Here is a 13,532-nt window from a genome sequence, read left to right on the forward strand (position 1 = left end):
ACAACTAAACAACAACAACAGTATTTTCAGTATTATAACAACATTAACAAGTAAGTTATCGCGCACGCGCACGCGTATATACGGCGCGTACGCGCGAAGAAAGGAGCGCGCGCGAATTTGTCGGGGCAGCAGCAGGTTGATTACGTTCTTTTTCTCTCTCACATTCTCTCTCTCTCTCTTTCTTGTTGCGGATCCTCGACTATTCGACGTCGCGAGGGTTGCGCATAGAGCGACGCGGGTCTCTCCTCCCTCCTCGTCCAGACGGACCACCGGAGAAGAGTATCATCGAGAGGATAAATGCGCGCGCTATGCTTTCTCGCATACCGTCGATCGGTGATGTCCGATGATGATGATGTCACACGGCGGAGTCTTCGGGGAACTCCATTCTTGCCGCGTGAACGACACTCGCTCGAGGGAGTCGATCCCTCGTGGTATAAGGAGCGTATGATGCGCTCCTTCTCTAATAGTCGGCGGTTCGTAAAACGTCTCGTAGATGGGGGCGGGCGAAGAAGGTGATGATAACAGTGGTGAATTGAGCGCGCGAGCGTTGATGGTAGAACGATGGTTGTAGAAGAAGACAGGCGAGCGTAGATGAAAGGTAAGAAGATCGACGAGATCGCGGTGATCCCGCACGGTTGTCCAACGATGTGGAACGGCAATGATGATGATAACGATGATGATGATGGTGGTGGTGGTCGTGATAGTAGTAGTAGTGGTGGTGGTGGTGGTGGTGGTGGTGGTGGTGGTGGTGGTGGTGGTGGTGGTGGTGGTGGTGGTAGTGATGGTGGTGGTGGTGGTGGTGGTGGTGATAGTGGTGGTGGTGGTGGTGGTGGTGGTGGTGGTGGTGGTGGTGGTGGTGGTGGTGGTGGTGGTGGTGGTGGTGGTGGTGGTGGTGGTGGTGGTAGTAGTAGTGGTGGTGGTGGTGGTGGTAGTGGTAGTGGTAGTGGTGGTGATGGTGATGATGATACGATGACAAATGTTGACACTGGCGCACGACGATCATCGTCGTCGTCGTGACGCGTCGCTGCTCTACATGCCGATCGGCGGCACCTGCACGTAACGGTATATGTACAGCCGATAGTCCTTGCTGGCGAGCACCACCGAGCCGTCGTCCATTAACGCCACATCGAAACACTGCGCGTGCTTGACCTTGCTCTCGAGAGCCGAGACCAGTTGGCCGTCTTGCGTGAAGATGGTCAGATTGAAGTTGTTATGATTGTCCGCTATCAGTATCTCGCCGTGAGTATTGATGCCCACGCCAATGGGATAATTGGTAATGCCCTCGCCGCCGATCTGTCGCAGGTAGGCGCCCTCGTAATTGAAAACCTTGACGCAGTGAGCGCGATTGTCGCTGATGAATATCTCTTGTTTGTCGTTCACCACCACGCCGTTCGGGAACTCGAGATGCTTCGAACATCCAAACTTTTGCAGAACGTTGCCAGTTTGATCAAAGATGATGACGCGCATAACCTTGCACTCCACTACGACGATGCGTCCCTTCGAGTCGACGGTGACGCCGCGCGGATGTTGGAGGATGTTTGCGCCAAATTTACGCACAAACTGACCGTACTGATTGTAGATCTGTATCTGATGAGTCGGCGAACGTTCCGTGACAATAATGTCGCCGGAAGTCTTCACTACGGCGACGCGATTTGGATAAAGCAGTTGACCGTCGCGCTTTACCGCACTCGCCGAATTGAAATTTGAACCTGCCCTCCTTGTCGAAGATCTGAATGCGATGGTTGTTCGTGTCGGCAACGATGATGTCGTTCTGCGCGTTCACCGCGACGCCCGACGGTTCCGTAAATTGACCCTCCATTACGCCGAACTCGCCAAACTTGCAGTGATAAATCATTTTCTGCCGTTTGATCTGGGATTTGGGCGGGAATATCGCAGTAGCGGACATCAGCTTTGATGTTAGGTCGAGGACGGAATCACCAGGCGCGTTGTTCGCCGCCACGGCTACTGCCGGCATTGCAAAGTGATCGTTCGTCGTTACAACTGGATAAGTGTCGCTACCGCCGTTACTCCACTTCTCGTACGGATTGGCGTTCATGCCGTTCAGATTAACGTCGCTGATCGTGGTGGAGAATGGGCCTAAGCTGTTGGCCGAACTAAAGCGTTTCGAAATCACGGTGCTGATGGTGTCGATCGACGAAGGTGACGAGGACGAGCCGCAATTCATACTGGAAGAGATCAGGCCGTTACTGTAAGTACGATCCAACAGGAGACCACCTAAGGAGCCCGCGCCGCTTCCCGGTCCGTTGCTGATGTTGCTGCCGCCGCTGCCGATACCGTTGCTCGACAAGGCGGTTGGTCGTGCGATCGGCGGTTGCTTGCCGATCGAGCCGGCGCTGTTTTCGCTATTACTACTACTCCGTACGTAACCGAAGGTATTTCTCACGCCTACTTGTATCGCCTGGAAATTGCTGACGAACTCGAGGTCCGCGGTCTGATTGGCTATGTCCGTGTTCGGCGTGTAATTGAGTAGCGTCTGGAGTTTGGACTCGAAGATCTTCTTCACCATGAGGAAATCGGTTATGGTGGTAACCTTGGTCACGCGCTCAACGAAGTCGCAGGTCTGTATAATCTTGTCCGCCATCTCGTTGGCGCGTTGCCCGATCACGTTAAGGGAGATCTGCTTGGTCGAGAATACCGAGTCAAGCTCCTTCAAGAGTTCCTGCTTCCGCTCGTCCAGCATCGACCGATAGAATTGAAACGTATCGTTGATCTCGTTCTGCGCCTTGTGATACTGCACCTGCAGCACCGCGGCGCTGTGATCCGCCGCTTTCACGGCCGCGCGAGCGTCCACCGCCTTCGCACGGCACTCCTGAACCATCCGCGCCAGTCCTTCGATCTGTTGGGCACCCACGTCTGAGATGTGGGCGCAGTCGTGCAACGGCGCTGTGTGCTCCGTCAGCGTGCACTCCTTGCATATTGGTACGGTGCAGCTTCGGCAAAAGTACTTGATTATTTCCTGCTTATGTCGCGCGCAAAAGTGCACCTTCTCGCTGTTGTTGCCGTTGTTGGCGCTACCGCCGTTGATCACCAGGCTGTTACCGCCACCTCCTCCGCCACCGCCGTTGCAAGTGGTGCTCTTAGGTGGTAGTTCCGTCGTCCCGGTGATTGTGCTACCACCGCCGCCACCACCACCGCCTCCTCCTCCTCCGCCGCCGTTGCTACCGCCGCCGCCGCTGCCGACGGTCTCCAGCTTGGAGTCCGCCAGATTCAGCACCCGATGGCCCTCGAAGCAGAGCATATACTGATGCGCCATCACGCAATTCGGACAGAGAAACTGGTCGCAGTTGTAGCAACGCGCAACGGCGTCCGCCTCGCTGGACTTGCAGCCGGTGCAACGAGTGCGACCGGTGCCGCCGGTGCTACCCAGTCGGCAGCGTGGGCACGGATCCTCGCCCGACTTCGGCGCGTCCAGGCACAAATCGCAGCTGTCGACGTCGCAGATCGCCGAATCGCTAGCAGGCGGCGAGCTGCCGCTCACTGTTACAGGGGACAGCGAGACTGGGGACCCGAGGGAATTTGCGCGCGATTCCAGCGAGGGTGTCGGCGAGGCCATCTTCAGTCAACCGGCATCCCTGCGAGCAGAAAGGTATGCATTAATTAAGAGCGCTCTCATCGTTGCATTTCGTAGAACGCGCGACATGCTTTGTTACGATATTTTTGACAGTTATCAGCTGATTTCTGTCAAAAAATATTATTAACGTATAAGACACTATTACATATATCAATTTACAATATATTACTATTTTAATTTTTTGAACATATTATATTGAAATGTAATTAGTAAATTAACGCATTATTTATATTTTTTCACTGAAATCAGCCGGTTAAATCGTTACTTTGATAATTAAATTTGTTGTAAAATAAAAATGTTTTTATGTTACAAAAATGAAACTAATGTTTTAAACATAATACTTCTAAACTCGATTAATATTTTTGACAGCTATCAGCTAATTTCTGTCAAAAAATATTAAGTTTAAACAATTTTTATATTTTTTAAAAATATCAATCTTTTTAATATAAAATCGAAGAATGGCGCGCGCTTGTGTTGCGCATAGTAATTAAATAAGAAAATTTATATTAAATTTAGTTTTCTATTCATATTATAAAAAAACGAATGTGTAAGCTTATTAACTTGAGTAATCAGCTGATTATCGATTGATTGCAATATAAGAGTAAATATGTCAGAGACAGTTTTTTTTAAATATCCCTCTTTTGTAATTACATTTAGAACGAGTGTCATTATATACTTTATCAAGATGTCTACTCAAGTTTTGTAAAAAAATTTTCGGATCTTCCAAATATTTTCATTTAAAGTTCCAAGTAAAATAAAATTTTTGCAGATGCTTTTCAAAATAAATTTATTTATTATGCGCTTTCTCATATCTTCTATTTATACGATTATAAAGAAAGCGCGATTATATGATTGCTTGCACAATCAGCTGCAAATCTATTACTTACAATATAAGAATAAAAGAGACATTTTTGAAAACTTCTTGAGTCAATAAAATTTCAGAATTGAAAATTCCCAGATTTTTCAAAGTAAAGAAATCGCTGACAGTGCTTTCGCGATTAAATTTCCGTAGAACACGCGCCGTTATATATTATATTATAAAAGTGTCTATTCAAGTTTTGTAAAAAAATTCCTCAATCTTTCAGGTATTTTTGTTTAAGATTTCAAATAAAATAAGAAAATTTATAAATGCATAAATTTTTAAAATTTCTTTATTGTATATGTTTTCTAATATTTTCTATTCATACGTTTACAAAGAAAGCGATTATATGATTGCTAATTTGATCAATCAGCTGATCAATCGCTTGCAATATAAGAGTAAAATTGTCAAAGATACAATTTTTGAAAAAATTCCCCGAGTCTCGATAAAATTTCATGAGAATTCCCGGATGTTTCAATATAAAAAAAAAAAAAGAAAAAAAAATCCTGACGATCCTCGGTTTTCCCGGTTTTCCAGGGAGTAGGACCCTGTATCGATTGGAAAAATTAGTCTACCGCTCAATGTTTTAACAAGTGTTACAGATTTTTGGCAATTATTATACTCCCGCAATTTTTATCCATCAACTGACGATTAATTCTTCATTGAAACGTCGTTAATTATTAATACACCGACTTTGATATATAATTAAGCTTCTCAGAAAACCAAGCTAATCATCAACTCCACTTTATGTAAATTTAATTTTAACGTCAGAACAAATGTAATTAATTGCTCTGCTGTTAAAATAAAAAAATGTTTAAAGTGAGGTTTATTAGGTTTCAAGAGGTTCGTATTTCATTCCTTTTTTCTCCATTGTTTGCTACTATTTTTGCATTTGTATAGAACAAAGTTTTAATAGAGCGCATTGTTAAAAATTGCAACCTATATACTATACAAGCTCGCATATCATTCAGATCAGATAGTGACGAAAGAGTATCATATTGTTTCACATCACGACAGCGGGATATATCGCTTCTACCGTCCACTCTAATGTTACAATAACACCATAATAACGTCGTAATAATCTTAACTATCGCTCGCACCCGGCTGTTCCTCAAGAGTCGTTGACGCGTAATCGTTATTACGACGTTTCCTATCTCAAAGGTCCCCTTTATTGCGATTCCCACGTGTACATACACGTACACGTCTGCTCTCTCCTTTTTTTCTTTACAACCCCGACAACGCGGTAGCGGTTATTCGCGCGGTTCGCGATGAGAGCAGGAGACTCGTCCCTCTAATTAAATCGCTCGGGACGGCCATGTTTCACCTGGCAGCGCGAGAAGAGGAGTGAGATCAGTTTAAGGGGAGACCGGGAGTGAGAGGAAAGGAGGAATGACGCGCGCCGGTTGCGAAGGAAAAGGAAGAACGACGACGAGAGAGGAACTGGTATAGACCGCGAGAGAGTCCAAGGTCACGAATGCGAAGGTTATCGTACTTCTCTCCCACCAAACGCAAGAGCGAATTTATCGGGTACCGTGCGACGAGACGCTCGCTTTTCCACGCTCGGTAGGAGGAATAAAATACCGAGGAAGAAGAAAAGATAGTGCCGGGGAGAGAGAGAGAGAAATTCGTTTAAGTGAAAATATTCCCGCTTCTCGGAAGCTTCGGATAGCGAGGCAGCTGCGCGCTCGTCATTGACCAAAATAAAGCCCGAACGGGGAGGACCGTGACATTAAAATCATCTTTATTCATATTTTTCTCTCAAGCGAAGCAAGCGGTCAAGAAAGCAACAGATTTATTGTTAGACGAGACGGGAAAGAAGTCGATAGAACAAAGAGCATCTGGCTCCAGGAAACGCTTTTCAAAGCGTTACAACACTAGTGCTAGAGAAGACCGGCGCGCGCTGTCTTCGTGCAAGAATTTCGATTAACTCCTCGAGATAAAAGGTGAACGCTCCTGAGGGAAGCGAGTCCGTGGAGTCGAGGTCGCCGGAAAGCCGCGTTTAACATACCGAGGCCGACAAAGTCGCGAGGAGTAAATTCATTGAAAGCGAATGCGCGTTCTTCACCAAGTGCAAAAACGCGGGCGCGTCAAAATAGCGTAAAATATCTTCGAGCCGGATAGAATATATATTTAGGACACGTTCCAGCCGCACGAGCATCGTATTTAATGACGCAGAGTCGTTTCGTTAACCCGGAGGGTTATTTCATTCGAGAAATTAATATTTTATAAAATTCCTATGGGAATCCAAACAAATATTTCATGTATTTATTGTACAGAAACGTCAATAATTTTTTCCCCTTTTTTAATTGTCAGATGGTATTTTTTTTTCAAGTATTATATGTATAATATTTTTTATGAGATAAATATTTAATTCATTATAAAATTCTGCTATATATACATATAAAATAAACTTCGCTACGGATCAAAAAATTAATCCAGAGTCATCGTGTGTGCGACTATTGTCCCAGGATTTTTATACATCACTTTCCAGGAGTTTTTTTTTACGGAATAAATAACTTCCAAAATCTGAAGAGAAATATTAAAGCATAATTTTATTAACAAAAATTGTCACATAAATTGCATTAAAAAAAAAAAAAGATGAAAAATGACACAACTATGTACGTCATTTAAATATCTATTATTGAAGTTAAATTCATTCACGCAGAAATATCCTACGCGTGTAAAAACAAATCGAACAAGTTATATATAAAAAAAATCTATGCGACCGTGCGTTCCCGTTTATTAATTCACACGTCTATTTTTTCAAACGAAATTTGCAATGCGTTAAAAAGTCGGTAGCTTTATCCGTCGTACATTTTTCATTGCGTTTTTTTTTTTTTCAATTTTATCTCAACATCTGCCTCTCCGCACGTCTCGATTGTCGAAAAGATAGTCGAGTAAAAAATGAAGGCGCACGTACGACAAATCAAGCGCCACACGACGGGATATAACGGGTTAATTCGTCCTCGCGAGATGGGGATGAAGAGGGGCTGAATAAAAAATGCGGCTGGGAGAAAAACGTGTCCTTGGCTAGAGGATAATTCCCGTTACCGAGGTACCGTTGCATTTTCGAACGCAAGCCCCGCGGTTGAATGCACCGTGGGAAGGGGTGGCGGACGGCGCGTCTGGTTACCATGACGACGCTGCATCGACCGCCCCAACCCTTCGAACCGGGGTTGTTCCGACGAGGGTCGAGTCCGTTGCCACTCGCGCCAGCGATGGTGGCGAAGCGAAGGGAACCAGAGGGGTGCAAGGAGGGATGGCAACCGCCGCCCTTCGGGAACGGTAATCATTGGTGCATCGCCCTTCCACGCAGCCCGACAGGCAATGCGTGCTTTTCTATACGGGGTGAGCGAAAAGAATCTTCTTTCGATGGACGGAGTTCGGCGAAATTTTCCTCGACGAATCCAACAAGAAACGTCACTTTCCGAACAATTCCTACATTTCTGTATCTTCTCCTGCGTTTATTTGTTTTTGTGTAATTTGCGGGAACTCTATACCAAATTGGTGAAAAGAATCGCATGAATATCTTCGAATATGAAGAATGGCGCCGACATTGATAACGCTTATCAAATATATCGTATAAGTCGAAAGGGGTGGAAACGCTCTCGCGTGTATTCCGGTCGGTAATTTCAATGTCACTGCCGGATCATTCTTCAACCCCAAACGAGGGGAGCGGTCGCACACCACCTGCCCTCCCTCCTTCACCCCTTTGATTAACGTTATTTCACTCGTCCGGCGAGCATCGACCGCGATCGATACGCGACGCGGCGGCGATATATAGTCGCGCGTTGCCGGGCCGAGGAACAAGGAACGAGATGAGGAGACGAAGCGGGCGAAAAGGCCATCGGCCTGCGCCGCAGACGGATTGGTAACGGCGCTGTGGTTATGGGAAAGGTGGGCGAGACCGGGATGCATAGGGAGAAATTTGCCGCCTCGAGATGCCTTGCGTATTAAACAATAACGCGCGAGAAGGAGATATGTACTCTTCTTCGGATGCGAATTTTTTCGTGTTAATTTCGTGTTAACATAATACACTGAAAAAAATTGAATTCGTTTAAGTATATATTTATTTCGATATTCTGCTAAATAAATTATTTATTTGAAACTAATAAAAATATTTGCCGCCTCGAGATGCCTTGTGTATTAAACAATAACGCGCGAGAAGGAGATATGTACTCTTCTTCGGAGCGAATTTTTTCGTGTTAATTTCGTGTTAACATAATACACTGAAAAAAATTGAATTCGTTTAAGTATTATATTTATTTCGATATTATTCTGCTAAATAAATGATTTATTTGAAACTAATAAAAATATTTATTTGTTTCAAATAAAGGATTTATTATTAGACATTATTGTCGATTTTTTCTTAGCAAAAATGTTGGGATACCCTGTATGTTAAATGGAGACACAAATACTGTGTTGATATTTTAACAGACAATAAATGCAAAACTTCAAGTAATTTAAAATAAATTTTGTGCATAATTAACTTGGAGTTTTAATGTAAAAATAATAGATAAATCTTAAGAGTTTAACTAGGCTCTGTAATATATAAATATAAATTTAACATATATAAGATAGGCAATAAGAGCCAAATCGCGGATGACAGTGCGTTATTCTAAACGAAACTAAATTTTTTCGTTAGAAATAAATACCTGTGCACAAGGCACCAAATTTTTACTTGGACACGGCCAAGATATAAAATTGGAATAATCTCTACAAGAGATTTTTAATTCCATGTATCCCCTATTCCCCCTAAAGAAATAAAGTGCGAGAGAAAAATATAGATCCGAAAGTCGCAGAATCGGGAATCGAACCCGAGACCTTTCGCTTGCCGGGCGACTGCTCTTCCAACTGAGCTATTCAGATCCTTTCGATTCTATACTTTTCTCTGTTATATATATTAATGTTGGTAAATAAACGCCTTTAAGCCAGCGTGTATAAATTAAGAGTTTAACTAGGCTCTGTAATATATAAATATAAATTTAACATATATAAGATAGGCAATAAGAGCCAAATCGCGGATGACAGTGCGTTATTCTAAACGAAACTAAATTTTTTCGTTAGAAATAAATACCTGTGCACAAGGCACCAAATTTTTACTTGGACACGGCCAAGATATAAAATTGGAATAATCTCTACAAGAGATTTTTAATTCCATGTATCCCCTATTCCCCTAAAGAAATAAAGTGCGAGAGAAAAATATAGATCCGAAAGTCGCAGAATCGGGAATCGAACCCGAGACCTTTCGCTTGCCGGGCGACTGCTCTTCCAACTGAGCTATTCAGATCCTTTCGATTCTATACTTTTCTCTGTTATATATATTAATGTTGGTAAATAAACGCCTTTAAGCCAGCGTGTATAAATTAAGAGTTTAACTAGGCTCTGTAATATATAAATATAAATTTAACATATATAAGATAGGCAATAAGAGCCAAATCGCGGATGACAGTGCGTTATTCTAAACGAAACTAAATTTTTTCGTTAGAAATAAATACCTGTGCACAAGGCACCAAATTTTTACTTGGACACGGCCAAGATATAAAATTGGAATAATCTCTACAAGAGATTTTTAATTCCATGTATCCCCTATTCCCCCTAAAGAAATAAAGTGCGAGAGAAAAATATAGATCCGAAAGTCGCAGAATCGGGAATCGAACCCGAGACCTTTCGCTTGCCGGGCGACTGCTCTTCCAAGCATCTCCCGATTCTGCGACTTTCGGATCTATATTTTTCTCTCGCACTTTATTTCTTTAGGGGGAATAGGGGATACATGGAATTAAAAATCTCTTGTAGAGATTATTCCAATTTTATATCTTGGCCGTGTCCAAGTAAAAATTTGGTGCCTTGTGCACAGGTATTTATTTCTAACGAAAAAATTTAGTTTCGTTTAGAATAACGCACTGTCATCCGCGATTTGGCTCTTATTGCCTATCTTATATATGTTAAATTTATATTTATATATTACAGAGCCTAGTTAAACTCTTAATTTATACACGCTGGCTTAAAGGCGTTTATTTACCAACATTAATATATATAACAGAGAAAAGTATAGAATCGAAAGGTTCTGAATAGCTCAGTTGGAAGAGCAGTCGCCCGGCAAGCGAAAGGTCTCGGGTTCGATTCCCGATTCTGCGACTTTCGGATCTATATTTTTCTCTCGCACTTTATTTCTTTAGGGGGAATAGGGGATACATGGAATTAAAAATCTCTTGTAGAGATTATTCCAATTCTATATCTTGGCCGTGTCCAAGTAAAAATTTGGTGCCTTGTGCACAGGTATTTATTTCTAACGAAAAAATTTAGTTTCGTTTAGAATAACGCACTGTCATCCGCGATTTGGCTCTTATTGCCTATCTTATATATGTTAAATTTATATTTATATATTACAGAGCCTAGTTAAACTCTTAATTTATACACGCTGGCTTAAAGGCGTTTATTTACCAACATTAATATATATAACAGAGAAAAGTATAGAATCGAAAGGATCTGAACAGCTCAGTTGGAAGAGCAGTCGCCCGGCAAGCGAAAGGTCTCGGGTTCGATTCCCGATTCTGCGACTTTCGGATCTATATTTTTCTCTCGCACTTTAGATAAATCTTGTTATTAATAAAACAGAATATATTTATTGTAAAATTAAAAATAGATACACATTGTGTTTTTTCAATTGTTTTAATAATTCAACATTCAAGTTTGATTAACACAACTGCAACATGTTAAATTAACACATAAATGTATTAAATATTTAACATAAAAATTAACTTCTTTTTAACGAGAGAACACAAATTTTACTACTGTGTAAAAATGATGCTGATTAAAGTATAACACATTTTGCTCTTCTCTTTGTCCGATCGATTACAAAGACCGAATAAGATTTCGCAAAAAAAAAATTAGTCACTTTTAATACTAACTATTCTTGATCAGATTTTATTGTTTGCGGAGATATATTTATAACTCGATTATTGCTATCAGTAATAATACACTGATTCCATTTAAGAGAATAGACACATATAATTGTTCTATGTCCGAGTGTTGATATATCATCGCTCTCTCATCACGATTCAGAATATTTAGACTTGAAGAAAGTAAGAGAATTCTCTAACGCGAGAGGAAAAATTAATTATTGATTATTCTAGACTGACGTGCGTCAAAATAAAAATGACAAGCTAACAATATATCAGGTATTTATAAAAGTGATAAATATATATAAAGTAAATAAACGAAGAAGAATAGACTGTACAGAAAAAACAAGAATAACAACACAACAGACAAAAAAAAATAAAGAAAACAAAGTTTTGCTGTTTTTATTAAAAAGGAAGCGAAGGATTTATTCCTATAAAAGGAGAAAATATTCTAAGCTAGAGGGGAAGGATAAAGCGAGACGGAAGCTTACCAGACGCCAGATCGATCGTGTCTGCGTGCCAGTGTCGACAACGGAAACGGAAGTGGTTGTAACGAGATCGTTAGGTCCCAACGCGCGGGTGGAAAATTTTCGTTCCAAGATTGCGGAAAACTGAGAGAACGAATTCTTTCAAAACGACGTTTAGTTTGACCTTCGTCGTATGCACAGATATCTCTGATCATATATTCTGCTAATAATTTATTAGACGTACAATATAGATACAAATAAAATTCTTTAATTATAAAAAGTTTTTATCTTTATCAATTATGTAATCGCAAAATCGAGTGAAATGTAAAAAAAACTCGATTCACTACGATTCATATTTAAAATATTAAAGATTCTGATTTATATAAAATTGAACTCTTAATTAATTAAAGTCGCGAAAGTTTTTATATGTGGATTTCTACCGAAAAATTAGCCACTAATCACTAACTAATTCTTCTCACTGAGCTTTCACTGTTTGCAGTCTATATTTATAACTGAAATCATTGCTATTAGTGATATAATAGATCCCATTTTAAAAGAGTAAACACAATTGTTCCACATTCAAGTGTTGATGTATCATTGCACATCATGATTCAAAATATTTAGACTTGGCTATTACACAACGAATTCTTCTCTACGATAATCCTAATTAATATCAATTCTGCATGACAAAGAAAAAGGAAAAAAAATCGATAATTCATATGTAATGTGAAAAAAAATGAAAAGAGTTACATTATTTTATTGTTAACAGTTTGCAGTGGCACAAAGTGCATTCGAGCACTTTAAAGCAGCATTTCTCTTAACGCTAAATCGAGCGAGTGCTTTTCGCGCAAAAGTGTGGAATCCTTTTTACTTGAAACAGTCCGCTGATGTATTTTGACCTTTAAAGTGCATCCAGGACCGTTCGGACTTTCCGGAAGTGTCTGGTCGTTTAGCCACCGGAGGTTTAGGAACGCGAAGTTATGACGCTATAAGCGAACGTTTCGTTCCGCATGCGGAATATAATGCAGGAGGTCAGTGCACTTGCGAACTTGTCGCGTCATTGACAGAAGGTCACAGCAAAATTGCAAAATCAATTGCGCATATTATAAACGCACTGATTATCTTCCGACGAAGTTAAATAGGGCAGAGCACTCAAATCTTGAAATAATAACGTGAAAAGAGAGTGCATATGCGTGAACGATGCAATTATATTACCAGAGAGATAGAATGTCGATTTAAATCAACGAAATGTAGAAAGACGTCGTTCATATTTCGAGTTTAACTGTAATCAAAGGAAAATATCAAGTTTAATCATTCCATTAAGTTTGTTACTCCGTACCATTTTTATTAAAACAGTTCTGCGAAGGAATCTTCCACGTATCTTTCCCTAGTTATATTTCTTTGTTTTATAATAAACAACTATCATTGCAGAAAATTGCTGTTAAATAATTTTACATTACAAAGTATCATTTATCTTAATGAAATCATATTTTCATTACTTTGCTTGCATCTGAAGAATTGTTTGAAAACACGTACTATTTCAATTAAAAAAAAAAATGATAATTATTATGTAAAGGAATAAATAATCAAGAAAATTATTATTTTTCAATTTTTTATCAACGATAAACGATATACGTTTGGCGATTTAATCCACTGCGAACGCGAGAAGAAAACGAAGAAGGCACGAAAGAAGATTATGATTACCAAACGTG

General features: G+C 40.9%; 1 protein-coding gene across 1 annotated transcript in view; it reads right to left on the reverse strand.

The window, feature by feature from the left end:
- Positions 1-902: 902 nt before the first annotated feature.
- The window catches only part of brat (tripartite motif-containing protein brain tumor), a 68,533-nt gene continuing 55,903 nt past the window's right edge, over positions 903-13,532 (reverse strand). Inside the window, 2 exon segments of the mRNA XM_029309829.2 lie at positions 903-1,680; positions 1,682-3,593. Of these exon segments, the coding sequence (XP_029165662.2) occupies positions 1,030-1,680; positions 1,682-3,574 (2,544 nt within the window). The 5' untranslated portion in view covers positions 3,575-3,593 and the 3' untranslated portion in view covers positions 903-1,029.

Source organism: Nylanderia fulva, unplaced genomic scaffold, assembly GCF_048542155.1.
Source record: "Nylanderia fulva isolate GAGA-0341 unplaced genomic scaffold, ASM4854215v1 Scaffold8, whole genome shotgun sequence".
Lineage (NCBI taxonomy): Eukaryota > Metazoa > Arthropoda > Insecta > Hymenoptera > Formicidae > Nylanderia > Nylanderia fulva.